The sequence below is a fragment of the Ctenopharyngodon idella genome, chromosome 24 (assembly GCF_019924925.1).
Source record: "Ctenopharyngodon idella isolate HZGC_01 chromosome 24, HZGC01, whole genome shotgun sequence".
In the NCBI taxonomy this organism is placed as follows: domain Eukaryota; kingdom Metazoa; phylum Chordata; class Actinopteri; order Cypriniformes; family Xenocyprididae; genus Ctenopharyngodon; species Ctenopharyngodon idella.
The window spans coordinates 6,322,970-6,344,934 of NC_067243.1; the positions used below are offsets into that span (position 1 = coordinate 6,322,970).

The 21,965-nt window shown below is 38.2% G+C and overlaps 2 protein-coding genes across 2 annotated transcripts; both read right to left on the bottom strand.

Moving 5' to 3' along the window:
- Nucleotides 1-772: 772 nt before the first annotated feature.
- On the bottom strand, nucleotides 773-2,049 carry LOC127507413 (galanin receptor 2a). Its single transcript, XM_051884507.1, has one exon. The coding sequence runs from the start codon at nucleotides 1,895-1,897 to the stop codon at nucleotides 1,130-1,132; it is 768 nt and encodes a 255-aa protein (XP_051740467.1). The 5' UTR covers nucleotides 1,898-2,049; the 3' UTR covers nucleotides 773-1,129.
- A 2,682-nt stretch (nucleotides 2,050-4,731) lies between these two features.
- pthlhb (parathyroid hormone-like hormone b) lies at nucleotides 4,732-6,918 on the bottom strand. Its single transcript, XM_051884265.1, has 2 exons — nucleotides 6,830-6,918; nucleotides 4,732-6,571 (listed from the first exon to the last, which is right to left on the bottom strand). Exons 1-2 carry the CDS (start codon nucleotides 6,916-6,918, stop codon nucleotides 6,160-6,162), a joined length of 501 nt encoding a protein of 166 aa, XP_051740225.1. The 3' UTR covers nucleotides 4,732-6,159.
- Between the last annotated feature and the right edge of the window lie 15,047 nt (nucleotides 6,919-21,965).

A 21,965-nucleotide genomic window follows, 5' to 3' on the forward strand; every position in this document is an offset into this window, starting at 1 on the left:
ATTTATACAAATTTATATATCACAAGCATATCACAAAAACAGATTTTAGTGTTTTGTTTAAACAGTCTTAAAAATAGCTGACATGGCTAACTAGGGTAAATCAAAAGACGTTTGAGTTGCGTGAGGCGTGAGGCACACGCGACACAATAGTAATTCATTAAGTTATTTAGAGTTAGCTGCGAAAAATTGCATTATTTCTCATGTTCACAAAGACCCGCCCCCTTTAGTTACTGTTGCTATGCCCGACAAGCCATGCCGATCTCTCGCCACACATCCTGTTCTCACGCGTCGATAGACAAGACAGGTTACTTTTGGTATGAAACAAAGTCTCAAATTACAAATTGTCATTTTTAAAGAATTTAAACAATAAATACCGTTTTGTGGCTCTTTAATGTGTCGTGACAAATCGCTGTAGCGCATCAGTTCAAACGGCTCGTGAACCGATCCTACTAGTTCATTTATAGCATCAAATAAACATGAATGAACATCATAAGGAATAGTTGTTTCAATCGCGGAAAGACGTCAGTATACACCATTTTTCAAGTTCAATTCCACCGACGTTAATCTACTAACTCCCCTGACTGCTTTGTCGGACAAAATGGCGGATTCGGCGTTATGATTGGTTAGATCGCCTGTCAATCAAACTCCTGGCGAGGGGTCAATTCCACAACAGCCTTTTTTGTAGTATTTAGCGTTCAAACTCAAGTAATGTTACATTATCTGTGCGTCACACATAAAATTGTTCGGCGAATTTTTGCGGTGAGGGCGAAAATTTTCCTAACGCAGATTTCTCATCGAGTTCAAGTTGGTAATGCGGATTTGCCGCGTTTACGAACAGAAAGCAGCGTTTTTGGTTTGAAAGTGCCTTCTGCGTGAGCTGTGCTTCATTCATCGCTACACTATATACACAGTGGACCTTTTTTGCCCGCGAAATTCCGCCGAAATTTATTTCGCTAATATCATGTGACCACCACACCTTTAGAATTGGTAGATCATTATTACCAGTAGATGCCATAGCTACACCAACTTTTTCAGAGTATTATTGATCTCTTTGAACCAAACAAACCATGCTTTCATTCAGTTTTAGGTTCAACATGTTATAAATGATTTGAAATGTTGTTGATCCTCCTCAGAAACTCTTCATCACGCTAATAATCTGTGGATGCACCCGTTTCCTATTGCATTTGAACAGCCAATCTTTCTTCCGCCTGTAGCGTTTGGACAGCAGAACGTAGAGGACAGGGTTCACGCAGGGGTGAAGATACTGGAGAACCGTGCAGGTGAAGTGGAACATCTCCCATGAACGCCCATGCCGGTAAAGTCCCAAATACACACACAGCTCTAGAACATACCCTGGCAGCCAGCACAAGGAGAATGTCCCAGCCGCCAAAAACACCATGAGAGACGCCCGGCGTGTGTTCCGGGTGCTGGCGAGGGACATAACGGGCCTCTTGTGCAGAAAAAGAGCCATACGCACTGAGTTGACGGCGATAACCAGCATTGGTATGAGATAGTACAGCACAAATTGGCTGAGAGCAACCTGGTAATGATGTTCCTGTGTAGTTGGCAAACAAAAGGTGCAGTTACTCAAACCTAGGCCTAAGCCTTCCTTAGTGGCGAAAATACGTAACGGCAGACTTATAAAGAAACTCAGGGCCCAGACCAGAATAAACATGAGGACCACCAGGTCCATGGTTGGAGGGCGGTAGGGGTTGGTGATGATCATGGCGCGAACCATAGATACTGTGCACAGGGAGTATGTACTGGCGGCCAGGGAGAATGCCAGCAGAAATTGATAGACCTTGCAGAACGTGTTGCTCAGAGGCCAGGAGAAAGTGATCGCAGAGTGGATGGTGAAGGGGATGAGGAGAAGCGTGAGGAAGTCTGCCAGAGCCATGCTGAGGAGAAGAACGTCCAGACGGTTTTTATGAAGGTTCTTGTGTTTAGCGAAGAGGGAGAAGGCCAGGAGGTTGGCACAGAAACCAATGCCCGTTATGATGCCACAAGTGCAAGCAAAGATCACTCCATAGGTGTTAGTGGCTGCCTATTAGAGACAATGGCAAAAATAGTATGTTTTAAGTTGCATTTAAATTCTTTGCTGTGTGAATTCTTAACCCTCTGGTGCTCTTCGCGTGTTAGTGAAAAATGACCGAATTTTTTTATTATTATTATTTCAATGAAATGAATGTACTATATTTTAGTTTGATAATGTTTTTTATTTAATATTTAGTATTTTTAGGGGATTTTATGGAACTAAATTATATTTATGCTGTAGTTATAATCCATTTCCATTCACTTTTTGAGCATACACCTGAATATGAAATTGAAACTAATAATGAAAACTTAAACTGACTTAATTTTGATCTCTTTTCAAAGACGAAACTTGGCAAATTATTGCTGAAGTGAAAAAAGTTAAAGGGTAAGTTCACCCAAAAATGAAAATTCTGTCATTAATTACACACCCTCATGTTGTTCCACACTCGTAAGACATTTTTTCATCTTCAGAACACAAATTAAGATATTTTTGTTAAAATCCGATGTCTCAGTGAGGCCTCCATTGACAGCAAGATAATTAACACTTTCAGATGCCCAGAAAGCTACTAAAAACATATAGAAAACAGATCATGTGACTACAGTTTTTCAACCTTAATATTATAAAGTGACGAGAATACTTTTTGTGTGCCAAAAATAAACAAAATAACGACTTTTCAATAATATCTAGTGATGGCCGATTTCAAAACACTGCTTCATGAAGCTTCGAATCTTTATGAAGTGATTCGGATCACATATCAAACTGCCAAAGTTACGTGAACTATTGAAATTTTGAAACACTTATGACGTAACAAAGCCTCGTTTACTGAAATCACATGACTTTTGCACTTTGAAGCAGTGTTTTGAAATCGGCCATCACTAGATATTGTTGAAAAATCGTTATTTAGTTTTTTTTGGCGCACAAAAAGTATTCTTGTCGCTTCATAACATTATAAGGTTAAACCAACTTAGTCACATGAACTGGTTTAAATATGTTTTTAGTAGCTTTCTGGGCATCTGAAAGTGTTAATTATCTTGCTGGCAATAGAGGCCTCACTGAGCCATCGGATTTTATCAAAAATATCTTAATTTGTGTTCCAAAGATGAAGTTCTTACGGGTGTGCTTATTTATGCTTATTGTTATGAAAAATGCACAAAAATACTATTTTCAATTTTTATATGAAATACATATTTTTAAAAACACATTTTACTCTAAAACTGCAAGAAAATCAAAGCCATAAATCTAAACAAGTTGTGTTCCAAATTTGAGGGTGATATCTCAAAAAATGAGCTTTCAGTAAGATTTTGTTTGGGCGCAGTACCAAACGCTTCCACTAGATGAAATTCGTCTCCCATTCATTTCCAATGCGCTTATTTTTGACTGCAAGGAGCACAAGTGTGATTATTTTTTTCAGGACCATTTAACCTTTTCGAATCATGTCCATGATTTTTTGTGCGCGTGTGTGTGTTTTCACATAGCAAGTGGCAAAACCTTTACTAAGTTTCATACCGTTCCGATGAAGTAAAAATTCTAAAAAAACAAAACATTACATTTTTCGGTCAAAAATGAGCGAAGAGCACCAGAATATGTATTAAAATATAATTTAAAAAATAACATTATTATCATACCTAAATATAATTTTAAAATGTATTTAAAAGATTTTATATAATACAATATAATATGAAATATTTTGAAATACATTTTATTCATACATATATATATATATATATATATATATATATATATATATATATATATATATTACAAAACATTATTATTGTCTCTCAGTGTGAAAACCTAAAAATTAGATTGACTACATTAATTTTTCAGTATGCTTCTGAAAATGTTAAATTATAAATCGTATAGTAAAATGACTAAGTAAAATTATTTTATTTATTAATAAAGTATTACTAATTCATCTCACATAATATTACTAATTCATCTTACATATTGCCAGAGGAAATGATTTACTCACCATCTGTTCAGTTAGATATCCATGTATTGGTAAAGATAATACATCTGTGTATTCAGATAACAAATTTTTATTTTAGACATGAGTCTAAATGTGTAGAGATATAATCTCGCTGTGAGAATAGAAAAAAATATGGACTAAGCTTCCCTAATACTTCCATTAGAATAAATGCCATTTACAGAGACAAAAAAGGACATAAAAAACATCCATTTATCAATAAAAGTCTCCTATTGGAATTGATTCAAAAAGCGACTTCTTGTACAAGATTTTATGTAGCGAATACACCAAATGACATCTTTCGAATGAATATCAGTCGTTACCTGCTGGTTTTCCATCTCTCATTCTCTGATTGGAGGCTTATTGATTTGTGATTGATCTCTGGACTTCTGTCTTGTGGTTAATGAGTCTTTAAGGCATGACATGTGATCCTAAAGCACTGACAGGAAGTTGACAGAAGGTTGCATTTACCTCTCCATCCATTAGCATGTGCAGTGAAAGGTGTATAATTGTTGTTAGAGCCATTTTTGTGTCTTTATTTGCCCGGTATTTGCCTTCTGATCACAGACACATGACCACACACTGATTGATTATTCCACCGTCCTCAGTCACTAGTAGTAACGGCTACTTAAATGCTTTGCATGCATAGACAAAAAAAAAATAATAGTAAAAACTGCAATTATAGTGGTGCAAATCAGGAGAATGAATTTGGTGTTCTTCTAAGATAACATTGTATTTCATTTTTCAGCTTTATTGTGTATTGCTCATCAATTTATTTATTGAAAATAGCAGAACATTAACTAAAATAAAAGAAAAGCGTTATAATAAAATGTAAAAGATAGAAAAAATACTTAATGTAGACCAGCATAACTATCTAAAGTGCATTTTAAAAATCTCATCAAAATCAGCAGCATTGAGATACATTCAGGAAATAAATATTCCAATCAAATAAATTAAATATTACACGAAATGTCTGACTGAATGAATACATTTAAAACAGGCTAATCTAATTGTAACATATGCAAATTAGTTTGTATATGAAGCATATTCTACTTATCAATTAAGGCTCTAAAATAGAGAATTGTTTAGAGAGTTTATAATAAAGGCAAAGGCTATGGAAGCTTGTTTCTGCCACCAAATAAAAAAAAATAAAAAAGGTAATTGCGACTTTTTATCTCACAATTCTGACTTTTTTTCAGAATTGCGAGATTTAAACTCGCAATTGTGATTTATAAAGTCAGAAGGGTGTGATATAAAGTCAGATTTGCGAGATATAAAGTCAGAATTGCGAGACATAAAGTCAGAATTGTGTGATATAAAGTCAGAATTGCGAGTTTTTAAAGTCCGAATTGCGAGATATAAAGTCTGAATTGCGAGATGTAAAGTCCGAATTGCGAGATATAAAGTCAGAATTGTGTGATATAAAGTCAGAATTGCGAGTTTTTAAAGTCCGAATTGCAAGTTATAAAGTCCAAATTGCGTGATAAAGTCCGAATTGTGTGATATAAAGTCCGAATTGCGAGTTTTTAAAGTCCGAATTGCGAGTTATAAAGTCAGAATTGCGTGATATAAACTCCGAATTGTGAGTTTTTAAAGTCCGAATTGCGAGTTATAAAGTCAGAATTGCGTGATAAAGTCGAAATTGCGTGATATAAAGTCCGAATTGCGGGATAAAGTCCGAATTGCGTGATATAAAGTCAGAAAGTTAGAATTGCGAAGTTGGACACACAATTGCGAGTTTATATCAGACAATTCTGACTTTATAACTCGCAATTGTGGGATTATATCTCGTAATTCTGAGAAAAATTGTGAGAAAAAAGTCAGAATTGTGAGATATAAAGTCGCAATTACGTTTTTTTTTTTTTCATTTCATAGCGGAAACAAGCTTCCATATAAGCCTTTATTGTGAATGAAAAATAAAGTGGGTTCTCAAAAGAGTCCTTGTATCCCATGCCATGGCGAAAGTCTTTAACACCAGGATGTTTACAATTTAAAGATGCGTTCACTGACGCCGAAGTCTCTCCTTGTAGGTGCAGCAGATCATGTGACCATATTGTGTCACTGTTCATTTGCATAAAGTCTGCTTCATTTCAGATTACTGTGCTTCAGATCGCTGTCAGTGTGATCGTCCCTTCACTCTTGTGGTGTCCAGGCTCTTTCATTGGTCTCTCATCGGTATTTGCGTATGGAAGACACACCCCCTGTCTTTCCTCCTGTCTGGGTCTCTCAATCTGCCCAAACCCATCTTCCTCTTCCTCTTCGTCACAGCTTTCAGTGGCTGTTCCTCATATCTCAGGGTCTTGCTGGTCTCTTGCGGTAGGTTGTCTCTCATCCCTATAGTCCCTATTTGAAAGCTCAAGGGGAAGTTTTTGCTGCTGCCAATGGGTTTGGGACAGTGGACGGTGGACCACAGCGGGGTCTGGACGCTTCCTTCGCTCTGATACGGGGAGTCCCAACTCTGAGCCGTGTGCACCCGCTCAAACAGTTCCTGTATCAACTTACGCCTCTTCCAGTCGTGCAGGGATCGGCCCCTGTCGTGCATCATCTGGGCGTGACCTACTGAACGTCTCCTGGGACAAAGAGAGAAAATATATTTCAAACTGACTAATCTCAAGTCACATGCAGAGATTTTGGCATTTGACTATGAAGCTTTATTATAACAATTTTGACCTTCACTGCAGGAAAAGCAGTGCATTTGTTTTCGCATCGGCTTCCTAAAAGACTTGTGAGCCCTGTTTCTTCTGTTACCAGCAGATGGCAGTCTCAACAATGTTCTGAGATCTTGTAGAAATCACTCGTTTAAATAGTCAGAGGTGATCATGACTTACTGTCTGTTGTTGAGAGTGTTAGTGGGTCTGGATTGGACCGGTATCAGGACAGTTAACAGGAACACAGCAAACCCCCAATGCCTCAACATACTGCTGGACAACTGAACACAGGAGACAAACAGTATCAAGTATATATATATATATATATATATATATATATATATATATATATATATATATATATGTATGTGTAATTGATTTGAATTAGAATTTAAAAAAATTGATTTAATATTTTACTAGGCATATTAGTCTAAAAAATATTACAAATATATATTTTTACTAGGTATATTAGGCAAAAATATAATACAAATAATAAAATAACAATATATATTTTATTAAAAATGTTTAAAAATTACTATATATTTTTATAAGAGGTTTAGGAGAAAAATAAATATTTGCTTTATATAATTTGTATAAAAAAAATTACTATGTTTTTATAAGAAGTTTATTTATAAAAATTTAAAAAAATATTTGCCTTATCATTTGTAAATTGAAAATTTAATTTCATACAATATAATATAATATTTTTTCATCTTTCGCATGCATTTTAACATGAATGAATATATATATATATATATATATATATAGTAATGGAATGATATAATTATTTATCAATTAACATGAGGTGTAATACATTAAATTGCTGTTGTAAGGCTTCAACATTAATAATATACTCACATGTAATGCCACTGCTCAGTAGATCAGTTATTGCTGCATGTTGCTGCCACCCGGCTGGACGTGTTACAGCTGTTGAAGCCCGACATGTGACTGTACGTTCAATAAACCAGGAGCATCAGCTGCTGACTAAATGAAGCATGTTAATATGTCCAAACTCCACTAGTCCAGAAGACAAACTCTTCTTATGTCTCCTTCCAGAGTGTTTGAAGGAATGAACACATAGAGAGGGAGAGAGAGAGGACCAGAGCGATGGGCGTTAGATTTATTGCACCGGTGAGTCGTGTAAGTCCCCTTTGCTGTTCACTGCAAACTGGTATGGACAGCAGGCGTTACAGCAGAGAAAATTAGTGCACACTGCACACTTGCCTGTGTGTGTGTGTGTGTGTCTGCTGCCCATGACTGCCAAAGTGTATACCAGACTGACAAACCACACACACACTCCAAGAAACGCACAGGCAGACACCTTCATTGGAAAGAGGGTGGTATGCTGGACTCTTTCTCTATTGCAACACTCAAGAAGGGCTCAGGTTTGGCCAGGAGGGGCAGCATTTGACGAATAATTACCCAGTGATCTCATATCTGAACCTTTGATTAAAAGGGGGTGTATTATGCTTTTTGAATTTCCTTTAAAGGAGACCTATTATGCCCCTTTCACAAGATGTAATATAAGTCTCTGGTGTCCCAGAATGTGTCTGTGAAGTTTCAGCTCAAAATACCCCACAGATCATTTATTATAGCTTGTCAAATTTGCCCCTATTTGGGTGTGAGCAAAAACACACCGTTTTTGTGTGTGTCCCTTTAAATGCAAATGAGCTGCTGCTTCCAGCCCCCTTTCCAGAAGAGGGCGGAGCTTTAACAGCTCGCGCTTCGGTTGCTCAACAACAACAAAACTGGAGAATCTCACGCAGCCAAAATGAGGATTGTCAGTAACGGTGTTCAGCCTTACATTGTTCAAACCGGAGTCGACACTGATGGAGAGACTCAGGAAGAAGTTACAGCTTTTAGAATGAAACTGGACGTTTCTGAATGGTTAGTGGATAAATTTATGTAGTTGCTGTGGAGTTGATTCAACTCATCGACTAGCATGTGCCGTCATGTTAATCTTTTGTGAAAAACCCGTATGGACGCCCACTGTACATAGTGTACCTGTTTGCCAAACAGAGCTATACACACATACTCGACGGTTATGGTGAGGGGCGTTACATTTCTGACACACACTTTAAGTAATAGACCAATCACAATAGACTGGGGCCGGCTGAACAATCAGAGCAAACTGGGTTTTTCAGAAGAAACAAAACTAAAGCAGAATATTCAGACAGAGGGTGAAAACAGGTGCTGCAACAATGTAAATTATATGAAAAATAATGAGGTTTTTTTTTTTTTTTATCATGTAAGCCTATTCCAGTAGACTCCCTGAAATGATCATTTTATGGTCAACGTATGAAGCAAATTTGCTGAATTATTACCTTAAAGCCCTTAAAATGGACAACTGATACTTCTACCAACACCAAAAAACATGCTACATTATGTTGAACGCCTAACATTGGTCTTTTACTTTGCATGGAAATTCTGTGTGAGAGTTCGGAGGAACGTTATAGCTCATAACGGAGACCACGAGACCCTCCCCTCCTAAAACATGGGTGAACCTGGGTGAAGAAAGTAAACAGCTTTGGCTGACCACTGTCCCAAGAGATTATGACCATAACCTCAGTGAAATCAAGCCTGTGGGTGGGTCTGCTCGCCTCCTAAGCAAACGTAATGGTCAAGGTGGTTTTCGGGGAGCCCACAAAATAGTACCGCTTCATTTATAGGCCTCGGGGCAAGAAGTTCACAACATAACTAATGCTCATCAACTACAAATTAGTTCTGTGCGACACTAAAATATTCCATATATTTCCATGTTTATGAGGCAGCGCGTACATTGGAAAATAAACTGACTTACACAACCATTCAAAAGTTTGGGGGTTTTGAAAGAAATTAATACTTTTATTCAGCAAGGATGCATTAAATTTATCAAAAGTGACAGTAAAGACAAGATTTCTATTTCAAACTAAATGCTGTTCTTTTGAGCTTTCTATTCATCAAAGAATCCTGGAAAAAATATGTTTTCCACAAAAATATGAAGCAGCACAACTGTTTTGAACATTGACAATAATCAGAAATGTTTCTTGAGCAGCAAATCAGAATGATTTCTGAAGGATCATGTAACAAATGTGAATAATTTACATTTTAAAATATATTCAAATAGAAAACCGTTACTTTAAATTGTAATAATATTTCACAATATTACAGTTTTTACTGTATTTTTAATAAAATAAACACAGCCTTGGTCAGCATGAGAGACTTCTTCCAAAAACTTTTAAAAAATATTACCGACCCCAAACATTTGAAAGGTATTGGCTTTAAAAGACTTAAAACATGTGCAATTTCAATATGGACTACTTTTATGATACATTTATGTTGTTTTTATTGTGTTTTTTGTCTATACACTGTCATGAATAGCAACAAGAACTTTGTAAAGATTCTTCAGAAAGTTCTCCTTTATGTTCAAAGGGAAAAATAGCATGTTTAGAACATGATGGCTGTGACAAAAAAAAAACTATGACAGAATTTGCATTTTTGTCATGTCAAATTTAATTAAGATTTTCAATATTTTGTAGGCTGAACAATTGACATCTTTGAACACACTGTAATTCTATCTCTCACAGCCTCATGGTCATTTGTCAAATAAAATATGATGAAATATGGTATTGATAAAGTAAAGAAAAACCTATAATAACTTTTCCATTTTTTTTTTTCTATATAAACATGCGCTAGGCTAGACGGACGTATATGACCGTTACGCTCGCGTCTCGCGTCTTTTGCAGTGCCTCGCACATGAGCGCCACATTTTTAAGATGCCGTGTCAACTTTTACACGCAGCGCCGCTCATCAATGTCAGTTCCAAAACAGTGGACCAATCAGAAGAACTCGGAGGCGGGGCAAGCGTTGCGAGCTTCTGTTTACGGTAGCAAGTTGGCATGGCAATTAGTGCGATTATTTTCTTTTTTTCCATGTCAAAAATAGTAGCTATCTATTCAGCTGTTTGCCCATTATTTCCGTTATTGCATCACGTCTCAAAAGCACATCTCGAGACCCTCACGTTCTACGTCTCGCGTTTTTAGAGACGCAAAGATGCGTTCTGTGTGAACCACCAAAGTGTTTTTTTACCAGCGGCTAACGTACTTTTCCAATTGTTTTCAATGGGAGCGCCGGTTTTTTTTAAATGCCAGGAGCGTAACGAGGCGTTTTTTTACCGGTCGCCTCGAATTGAAGAATGTTTAACTTTGAGTTAAACGCTGCGCTCATCACTGTCACTTTTTAGTGAGCCGTCCAATCGGAGTGGAGGAGGGGCGGGACAAATACAACACCGACCGACCGTCACAACATTCGTGCTGTACGACGAGTATTAGTTCAGCAGAGCACCTAGCGTTTTCAGCTGGATAAAAAACACTTTGGTGGACACACGGCCTTAATCTCCTTAATCTTAATGTCGGCCTAAAAACCATTTCATACTCAAAACGATTCTCGTTAAGAGGAATCTAAAGTGCTGTAAAGAACCTTTATCTGTAAAAGTGTAGCTGTACAGCTTGGTCTCATGAATCCTTCGTGTTCATTCTTTCTTCTTAGTAGCCTTAAATTACTGAGAAATGTTTTGTTTTTTACTTCAGTCAGTGACAGCATCGTCTAGCAATGTTTAAAAGGGTTTGACTCATCCACACTAATGCGTTTTGTGAGAAATTGTTTAACTGTCATGGCTTGAGTTTCCTTTCCGCTTCCCGTGTACTCCTGTTTTGTTCTTGTGTTTGTTTTATCATGTAACCTTGCGGGAACACATGACACGATTTCTTCCATTTGACCAAACGTTTTTAGCAAAAATTCCAGCGGGCCGCTGCACAGCAGCGCTCCAGATTTAATCGTGAGGCGTAAGTGAATTCTGCTACCGAGGAAAGTCTCAAATTTTTGCGGTCTTCTCCGTGAAATTGTTAAATGAAGAAAACATGTCATTTAACACCTTGTCAGTTCCCCTGTCGACCACTGGCACTTGACCTTCTCAGCACTTGGACAAACTTTGATATGACACCTGTAGTCAAACGCCACTCTAAGTGAATCGTGGGACATTTGAGAAACATGCGAGCTCTGGTCCGACCCAGCCACCCAGTGTGCCATCTGACTGTGAGATTATTAAGACTGATGTCCCCAGCGAGGCCAATATTTTTTGTTCTACTGCAGAGCGTCGGCAATTTATCATCCAAACATCCCACAGGTTTGTGTTGTGTAGGTACTTTTGGATCTAGTCCGGCGGGTTTGATTCGGTGCCAGAGAAAACATGGCCGCCTTGCCAACAGGCCGTTTAGAGCCCGAGCTGTGAAAGCCTGTCTGAGGGTTCCAGTAAATCCTTCTGCTAGCAGGTAAGAAGTTTGGAAACCGACGAGGCAACACACCTCCCACCGCTGATCTCCATAAGCAGAGCTTCATTTAGGTCACTATTGTTCGATGAACAGACTTGCGTGTTATTTCATTCATTTATGCTCACGTTGCATCGATACGAAGGCACCTAGAGGACTTCTTCATGAAAAGAGTATTCACAGAAACTGTATTTAAATATTCAGCACTAGGGGCCGCAGAAAGGACACACGTGTGTTCTCAATAAAAACTATAGGTGAGACTTGTCAAAGTCAAACTTGATGTGTTCCTGAGCTTAGAAAGCATACAAAGGAGCTTTCACTTGTGAAACGCTTTGTATCAGCTTTTATCGCATAATGTATTTCAATTTAATTTTATATAAAGACTACATTGGTGCCATTCTACATTCTGCCGTCAAACTCAATATTTAGTGTATACAAAGTTTTCTGTATAATTTGTTATCATTATGTGTTAAAAATAATAATTATTAAAAACTTTTTTCTATCCCATAAGGCAAAAAATAAATACAGCAAAAATATGAATAAATTCATTAATAAGACAAAAAGAGAGATTTTCTAAACATATTCTAAATTTGTCAAATTTTTATCTCAACACAAAATATTGAGATAAAGCCAACACTTTTCTATTCTTGCTTAGATGTGTGTATATTCATACTTTTAAAATATACATAAATAAATATACATTTATGTTAGATGTGATTAATTGTGATTCATCGATTTGACACCACTTATATATACACACACACACACACACACATATATATATATATATATATATATATATACACACACATACACACACACAAACTTTTATGTTAGATGTAATTAATCGATTTGACAGCACTAATATACACACACACACACACACACATATATATATATATATACACACACATATACACACACACACACACACAAACTTTTATGTTAGATGTAATTAATCGATTTGACAGCACTAATATATACACACACACACACACACACATATATATATATATATATATACACACACACACAAACTTTTATGTTAGATGTAATTAATTGATTTGACAGCACTAATATATATATATATATATATATATACACACACATATATATAAATACAAACAAACCTTTATGTTAGATGCGATTAATCGATTTGACAGCACTAATACACACACACACACACACATATATATATATATACACAAACTTTTATGTTAGATGTGATTAATTGATTTGACAGCACTAATATATATATATATATATATATATATATACACACACACTCACACACACACACATATATATATATATTATACATACATACATACATACATATAAACTTTAATGTTAGATGCGATTAATCGATTTGACAGCACTAATGTATATATATATATATATATATATATATATATACCTAAAATATATGTACATATATATTTTACAAAAATAGATCAACAAATTGGCCTTTTTGTAATTTTTAAAATAAATATGATTTATTTCTTCTCAAATGCAATTCAAAATTATACTATATACATACCAAGCTCTACATAATAGACAATAAAGGCAATTTCAGAGATGAAGGTAAATGCTTTCATGTTGTCGAGCAGGTGCCATCCCATGTGGTCTGTCAACATTTCAGCGGTCAGCAAACCGCCTACAAAAACATGTTTCGATTTTATCTAATCGTCTGGAGGGAAAGCCCTTCCAGTAAATGCTTGGTTAGTTTAGCCCTCCACCATCCAGCCATACATAAAATATACAAATATTTACTGGATAATGGAGGTGAATGGGAGGTGTCCCTCTAAAGACCCACACATATCCCAGAATCCCATGCGGCAGGGCAGATGAGTGATACGCCACGGCTAAAATGCATGAAAAAGTGCTGTGTTCGCGCTGGAACAACGGGGACCGGAGGGTGAACTGCTGAGGGGCTTCTTCAGATTTTGGGGATCATACATCATGGGTCTCAATGCCTGTTGACCTCAGTCCACTGAGCTGAAGGCGTGGGGGGCTTTAGGAGAAGGCACACCAAGGCTGTGTGTGCCGCCACACAGTAAGGCCTTTTGCTGGCTGCCATGGCGATGGCGACCGCAGAATTGCCATGTTTACTTAAAAGCTAGTGCATAAGAGAACAGCAGACCACCGGCAGCCGCCACCCGCCGGCACTGGGCAAGGGCTACGGCTCATCTTTGTTGAAAATGGCTCAGGAACCTGCTGCCTGCACAGGGCCAACCTAAATTTAGCAACAAACTGAAAAACCCTCCTCATTCTTAAAAAGCTGTTTAAGTTTCCAGAGCGAGAGGGTTCAGTGAGGGACAGGAATGGTCTGAGAGGCGCGTTCTGTCTCGTTGCAGGTGGCGATCGAGCGCTTCGGTCCACGGGCTCGGTCGTTCCAAAGACTTGTGATTTTGCTTCCTGCGATGTAATATAACATAAAACATGTCAACACGAGGTTAAACATGCAGCATGTCCAGAATTTGACTGGCCCACTGGTTAAATTTAAAAGTAATATAAAAATAGCACTTGTTTTGCCATTATTTCAGGCATACTGAGTTTCTGAGGGACCAAAATGTTTGTTGTCGAAAGTGATTAACCACAATTTCAGTCTCCCTAGTATAGTTACCTAAACATTCACTTTTTTACCCTATACACACCATGTGTACACAGGCCCTGTTGAGAAATACCGGTAAATCCATTCTGGCGATTTGCCGGGGTGAGACGTTGTAACATTGCAGGAAAATGGACATATGTGAACAAAGCAGTAAGATTACCTGTTTGACCACCTGCTTTGAGAGAAATTATCATCCCTCTTTTTAACGTAAGAGCATGCGAGGCCATTGTAACTTGAATGTGTTGAGGCTTCCAGTTATTTTAGCTGTACAGAAACTGTGTTATGCTGCTTGATATAGACCAATTTGGAGCAGACATCACAGTTACGTCACTTGCAGCTGCTCGCGCATAGTGGTGGCAGAAAAATTGCGGTAACAAGTGGAGGAAAATGGGCAAAATGCACCGAATTTGGATGTCAGAATCGGAATGCAAAAAATTTAGTCTTCATTTTTATAGAATACCGTCATTGAAGACGTCCTTTGAAGCTAAACGCAGACGTTTATGTTGCAAGTCACAGACTGGACTGATGAAACCTGCAATGATTAGTCTACTATTAAAGCATGAATTTGATGTAAACAGTCTACATAATATTCACATATGCAGTTCATAGGGGACATACATAGCAGTTACAGCATGAAATAATATTTAAATATATAACATTTTTTTCTTTTTTTCTTGCATTTGCAAGTTTATATCTCTCAGTTCGGACTTGGACTTGCAATTGTTTATATCACAATTCTGAGGAAAATAGACAGAATAATGAGTATATCTCACGATTCTGTTTTTCCTTCTAAAAATTGTAAGATATAAACTCAGATTTGCGAGAAAAAAGTCAGAATTGTAAGATATATTTTTTTATTTCATGGCTTCCACAGACTGCTACTGCAGAACTGTCATTTTCTACCATCCGCCCACAAAAACGTCATCGCTGTTTGCAAACACAAAATAGGTCTATAGAGTGCAACAGTGCCCGCCCCCTTTTTTCAGTGGTGCTTGTTCCGTAAGTATTTTTTCATTCATTTTTCCTATAGGGATTTTAAAATAGTCTTCATTCAAGAGTTATAAGGCATGAACCAAGCCAATCAGCTACGAGGTGAATCACAACGCTACAAACTTTGATTTGAAGCCAGAAAGTTTTTGAAAATTGGGCAAAAATACAAAGGTACAAGACTGTGTACTTACGGCTTTAGTGATAGAAAGAACTACAATCACATGAAGCATTTAGATATTTTAAGTTTATTGCAAAACATGCATATATATACTAACATTTAAGTATTTTGAGGCCCCGTTTACACTAGTTTCCACAGCGTTTCAGAAACGATCTCCGTCTATACTACACGACCGAAAACGCATGTCACATGACCGTTCATGCACACTGGGCATGCGCACACAAGTGTAAACAGTTACCTCTTGCGCATGTAGGCAGCTGCAGTATTAAAAAAATGCAGTTTAACTGCACAATGGCTGCTAAAAATGACAACAAAGCCAGCAAAAATTGCAATTCAGTATCTATGTTATTGTTTACACGGTCGTCAAGGATACGCAGAGCGAACGTGGGCAGCCACTCCATCATTTTCAAAAGTCTCTGTTTTGGTCAGTTTACACTGAAATGCAACCCCAGCAAAACGGGGTCTGCAGCATTTTCGAAAGTCTCCATTTTCGAGATTCAAACACATCGGCGTATAGTGTAAACGACAGGAATAACCGTAGCAAAACATATGCATTTTAAAACGAAAGCGCACTAGTGTAAACAGGGCCTGAGAACGTAGGGAGATCAACTCGATTACATCATTCGTAACGCTTCATGGAAGTGGGTGGGGCTAAATAGCTATTCTGGAATGTGTTGAGTCTCTGATTGGTGTAATTTTCTGTACAGAATCATGGGTAATGTAGTTTTTCACCAGGAATTCCACTGTTAAACATAATTATTTTGAAATAATGTGGGCTGAGGCAGATACCAAGGATTAACAACCTCGTAGCTCACAGTAGGTCTGTCTTTAAAGGTTTATAAGCTATCGTTCAAAATCAATTTCCTTATGGAGAAAATTAATGGAGTTTTTACTTCCCGAATCCAACTCGGAAATCATAAACACACTTGTTTGTTGCGCAAATTATTTTACCACTTAGCATTTTGTTATTCTTCCAGTTATTAACCTATTGAGAATGGGAATGTGATGTCAGCAATGCAAGGCATTGTGGGATTTTAAGACACAGAAGCTATAGTAAAGAGCGAATAGTAGTGAATGTAGATTTAATTGTTAATATTATCCGACTTAAGAACATGTTGGAATGGTTATCGCTTGATGTATTGCCATAACCATTTTTACTGGATGCAGTATAGGTCAATAATCCCTGCGCTCTTCATGTAATCAAATGGGATGCGAGCCAAACTAAAAAAATTCAATTACACTTCAAATAATGTTTTTCTGAAGATGGTTTGTGTCATTTTAGGTAGTTCTTATCACACCCCATATGTTCAAGTGTTCATTTTTCCAGTAAGTTTGTTTTTAGTTAGTTATCTGATGCTATAAAAATGGGGTATAACATCATGATTGACAGCTGTGCTTGCGGGAGCGGGAGTTTGGGCGGGACCTTGATACCACGGCTCTACCTCAGGATCACTACCGCGCAGACTGATTCCAAATGACGTAACGACAAATGTCGGCAACTACAGTTTCTGGGATATTTGGCTTCATTATTCTATGGTGAAAGGATGTAGAGATGCGTCGTCCACCTTTATTTACAGTCTATTGGTGAAAAACATGCGCTATGACTAAACGAAAATCTAACATTTGTAGTTACCCTATGTTTTTTGTGACATTTGTGTGAATAATTTGTTGTCTACATTTTGCGTTTTGTCAATGTACTGTCCAATTCTGATCCTATTCAACAGCACTTGAGTGGATTTGCCGTTGTTACCTCTTTTCTGCATCCTTTTGGTGAAAATGTGCACTCTAATTTGTAATATAACTTTTGAAGTGACTAAAACTCTGTTCTGTAGGCCTGTAGATTTAAATTGGTTTATTACATGTACTATTAAGACACAAAATCGATTGTTTTTGCTTCCTTTGGAAGCACCCTAATATGGAGTCCAAAACTAGCTTTTGCAAAATACAGTTATACTAAGCAGTTATAATGATGAGGATTATTCCTGTAATAATGGAGTATTGAAACACCCAGCCAAACTCAATTCATGTTAACTTCCCTGTGTGGGCCAGAACTGTGCATTGGGACAGTAGGTGGATTTCTCTTCAGGTGCTTGGGTAATTGTGCTTGGCATAAACTGCCGGTTCTTTGTGTCGGCCCACGTGAATAAGATCCTCAAGGTGGAATTCCTGTGCTAACATGAGGAAGTCACAATATACATGGTCATATGACCAGACGGCCCCCATGGATTGGTTCAGTGGAAAACGTCCAGCCTGCACACAGTAGGTGGGCGTGGGTGGCGACTTTGCCCTTGTGCCCATTCAAGGCCTCATAAAAACACCTGACAGTTCATATTGCCTTTGAGTACAACCCAGTATTGACACGAGCTGACCTCCGTCAACACCAGCCAAACAAAACAGCAAAAATTCACATAATAATTGAACAAATAAATGGAGAACTTGTTTGGCACGCCGTTCATAAAGAGCTGGACTGGCAGGCTTCGGGAAAAGGAGTCTCACTTTCTCTGTAGTGAGAGTTGACATCGAGGTGTGTGTCCTATAAGCACAGTTTGGACTGTCAACAGGGGAAATATACTGTACTAGGTTTTTCCAAGCCAGGACAAATCCATTCAGCGCCTGTGAAAAGCTGCCTCTCAATCTAGCACCACACCAAGGGCCTGATTCTAATTAGCCATGAATACAAACCTTTGAGACGCTGCTTGTTGTACGCTGGTCAAGAGTAATGTCCACGTGTCTGTTCATGCTCTACACAGAGGCGGCGATACATTGTTACTACAGCATCAAAAACACTCTCATATCTCCTTTGTTTAACTGATATCGCAACTGTCTGTATGTAATTGTCATGCACAGTTAAAGTCGCCATGAAAGTTTTTTGGCTTTTAGTATGAATATGTTAGCCTTACTCTTATCTATAAGCTAGTGTGCTCAAACAATGACAAAATTCATATTTAGAAGATATAAGCATTCAAAACATACGTTCTCATCACTTCCACCAATAGGGATCAAGGATTTTGATGACATCACGCTGCACTTCAGCTTCTCATTAGTTTTTCTGTCCAATCAAATGCTCTCTAGAATCTAAAAAGTCCCGCCCCCTACATTATAAACAGACAGCTTGTTCACACATTTACTATTTTCTATATGGTAAATGTCATATAGTGCACTATATAGGGGATAGGGAACGATTCAGACAGTGTAAATATGCTTTTCATTGGTGCGCATGAAGTCTGGTTTCACGTTAGCATCACGTGAACTGCCACAGCGCGCGCACAGTCTGCTCCGGTCCAGAGACACGAGAGCACAGAGCGGATCATATGTGCGAGTCGGCGCAGACCATAAAACATATCGGACCCATTTGAATTCTGCACAGAATGCTGTATTTTAAAGAGAATTGGAGGAGATTAGGAGGAGAAATGGTTAGAGATTAGAAGGAAACTGAGGCTTTACCGAGCTCAACAGCTCTGGTCGAGCTGTGATATAAACAAAACGCTATTGGCTATTTTTTTAAAGGGGGAGGAGCTGTTTGATATGTCCCGCCCTGTATTTCTGTTTCAGTGGAAATTACGTCAGCACATTGAATAATGCTGGGTGTTACAAGGCACTTCAGTGGGCCTTTAAAAAGCTCACGTTTTTTGAAACATTTGATCACAAATGGACAAACAGACCCGCCTCAGCACTGGTTGAGTCAGTGTTGCTGTGTTGGGCTGGACGAGATGCTCAAACAAACAGAGCAATGTTTTGAAAGCACCACAGAGCCACAGTGTTTACACTTTTATGGCAAAATCAACTTACAAATGGCTTACTTATAGTTGTCCCTGCATATTAACATAGAAATACCACACACTTTACCTTTAAGAAAAGATCTAGATCTCAAACATTTTGAAAATACCTCTTAAATACTTCATAGAGAGGGCATTTTATGTTAAAATATGGTTATAAGCCACAAACCATATGAAAATTTAAATTTTTACATATGGTGACAGTGGTTACGTGATGGACAGGCTAAACTGTGTGCTGAAAAGTACTGCAGTGCACAGTACTTGAACTAGGGAAGTTTAATTTTAAGTGTAGAAGCTGCAAATTTTTGCATTTTACAGCATTCATTTCCTGTTGTCAACATGCAGTTAAACCCCTGCCAATGCAACGTTCATGAAAAAAAGACAATTGCGTTTCAAGATAATCACTGAAACCTACTTAAATGTAAACAGACGTGCAAAATATGACTGGCTGCCATCTTGCAGATGCTGTTACTTCAGTGTTCACAATGCATAAGCATTCTCATATTCCATCATTAAACAAAAATGTACAGTAAATACAATTCGAAGATTGTTGGATTTGGAAAACGTACACGCTTGGACAGTTTATACGTTTGAACATGTCATCACCCTGCTACAGTTTACACTGCATTCCTTTTTCAAAACCACTTTTATACACCCCGATGTTGATAATTGCCTAGTTTCTCTCAGATCCCTTTCCTGAGGGCACCACTGTTATGCTTTAAAAGACACTTTTATGTGGTGCTTGGCCGGAGAACTGTTTTCTGTGTAAATGAAATACAATAAAGACAGAAAGGGTGTTTCTTAAGAGCTCGACATTTTCAAAGTTTCCCTCTCTGCTTTTCACTGGCAGACCTCTCTTGGAACGCTTTAACTGAAGATTAAGCGTTAAAATCTGTGTGGTTTTGGGCACCGTTGCCATAATTCAGCTATATCCCAGAAACATAAGCGTGGGGCGAAATCACCAGCTCTCGCGACGGAGATCCAGGGTGCCCTAAACCACACCGAGCTGGAATCCAGGAAGACCAGACAGTGGTCAAAACCACCAGCTACATCCACACCCGCACACAAGCTCAGGTTCATTATGCGTGTGGAGACCATGAACCTGAGATGAGTGGAACAGAGCCTGGATCGGTCCAAGAGATATTTGGACAAAGAATAAAAAAAAGGATCGATTGGAAACTCCTGAAGGGGCCACATTAAGCTTTTTTCTTTTGTCCAAAGTTTTACTCATATCACCCATTTAATGATTTACTTTTTGGCATTTTTGCTTTTTTTAATTGAGATAGGACAGTTAGTTGATAGGAAGTGAATTGGGAGAGAGAGAGAGAGGGGGAAAGGATTGGGAAAAGCCCACAAGCCAGGACTCGAACTTGTGTCACCTGAAGAGCAACCACACTATATTTACGATGCGCTGCCCACTAGGCTATTGGCACCAACATCATTTAAAGATTTATTTTTTATTGAGATAGGACAGTTAGTTGACAGGAAGAGAGAGAGTGGAAAGGGATCCACGAGCTGGGACTCGATCTCGGGTCACCCGAAGAGCAACCGCGCTATGTGTTGATGCGCTGCCCACTAGGCTATCGGTGCTGATTTCATTTAAAGACTTATTTTTTGCCTTCTTTTAATGAGATAGGACAGTTAGTTGACAGAAAGAGAGAGAGAGAGGTGGAAGGGATTGGGAAAGGTCCACGAGCCAGGACTCAAACTCGGGTCGCCCGCAGAGTAACCGCAAAACGTGTTGATGCGCTGCCCACTAGGCTATCAGCACCAATGTCATTTAAAGATTTTTTTTTGCATTTTATTGATATGGGACAGTTAGTTGACAGGAAGTGAATTGGGAAAGAGAGAGGGGGAAGGGATCGGGAAAGGTCCACGAGCTGGGACTTGGGTCACCTGAAGAGCAACCATGCTATGTGTTGATGCGCTGCCCACTAGGCTATCGGCGCTGATGTCATTTAAAGATTTTTTTTATTTTTTATTGAGATAGGACAGTTAGTTGACAGGAAGAGAGAGAGAGGGGAGGGATTGGGAAAGGTCCACGAGCCAGGACTCAAACTCGGGTAGCCCAAAGAGTAACCACGCTATGTGTTGATCCGCTGCCCACTAGGCTATCGGCACCGATGTCATTTAAAGATTTATTTTTTTGCCATTTTTGATTGAGATAGGACAGTTAGTTGACAGAAAGGGAGAAAGGTCCAGGAGCTGGGACTCAAACTCGGGTCGCCCAAAGAGCAACCCTGCTATGTGTTGATGCGCTACCCACTAGGCTATCGGTGCCAACGTCATTTAAGGATTTAATGAAAAAATATAGGGTGAATTGTATCTTTGAGAAAGCTTGGTCAGCTGAAAAAGGAATATTATTTTAGACACAGAGCAAGCATTTTGACAAAAAAAAAAAAATAATAAATCTTTTTCTTTAGAATAATGTGCAGTATTCGCAATAAGACCA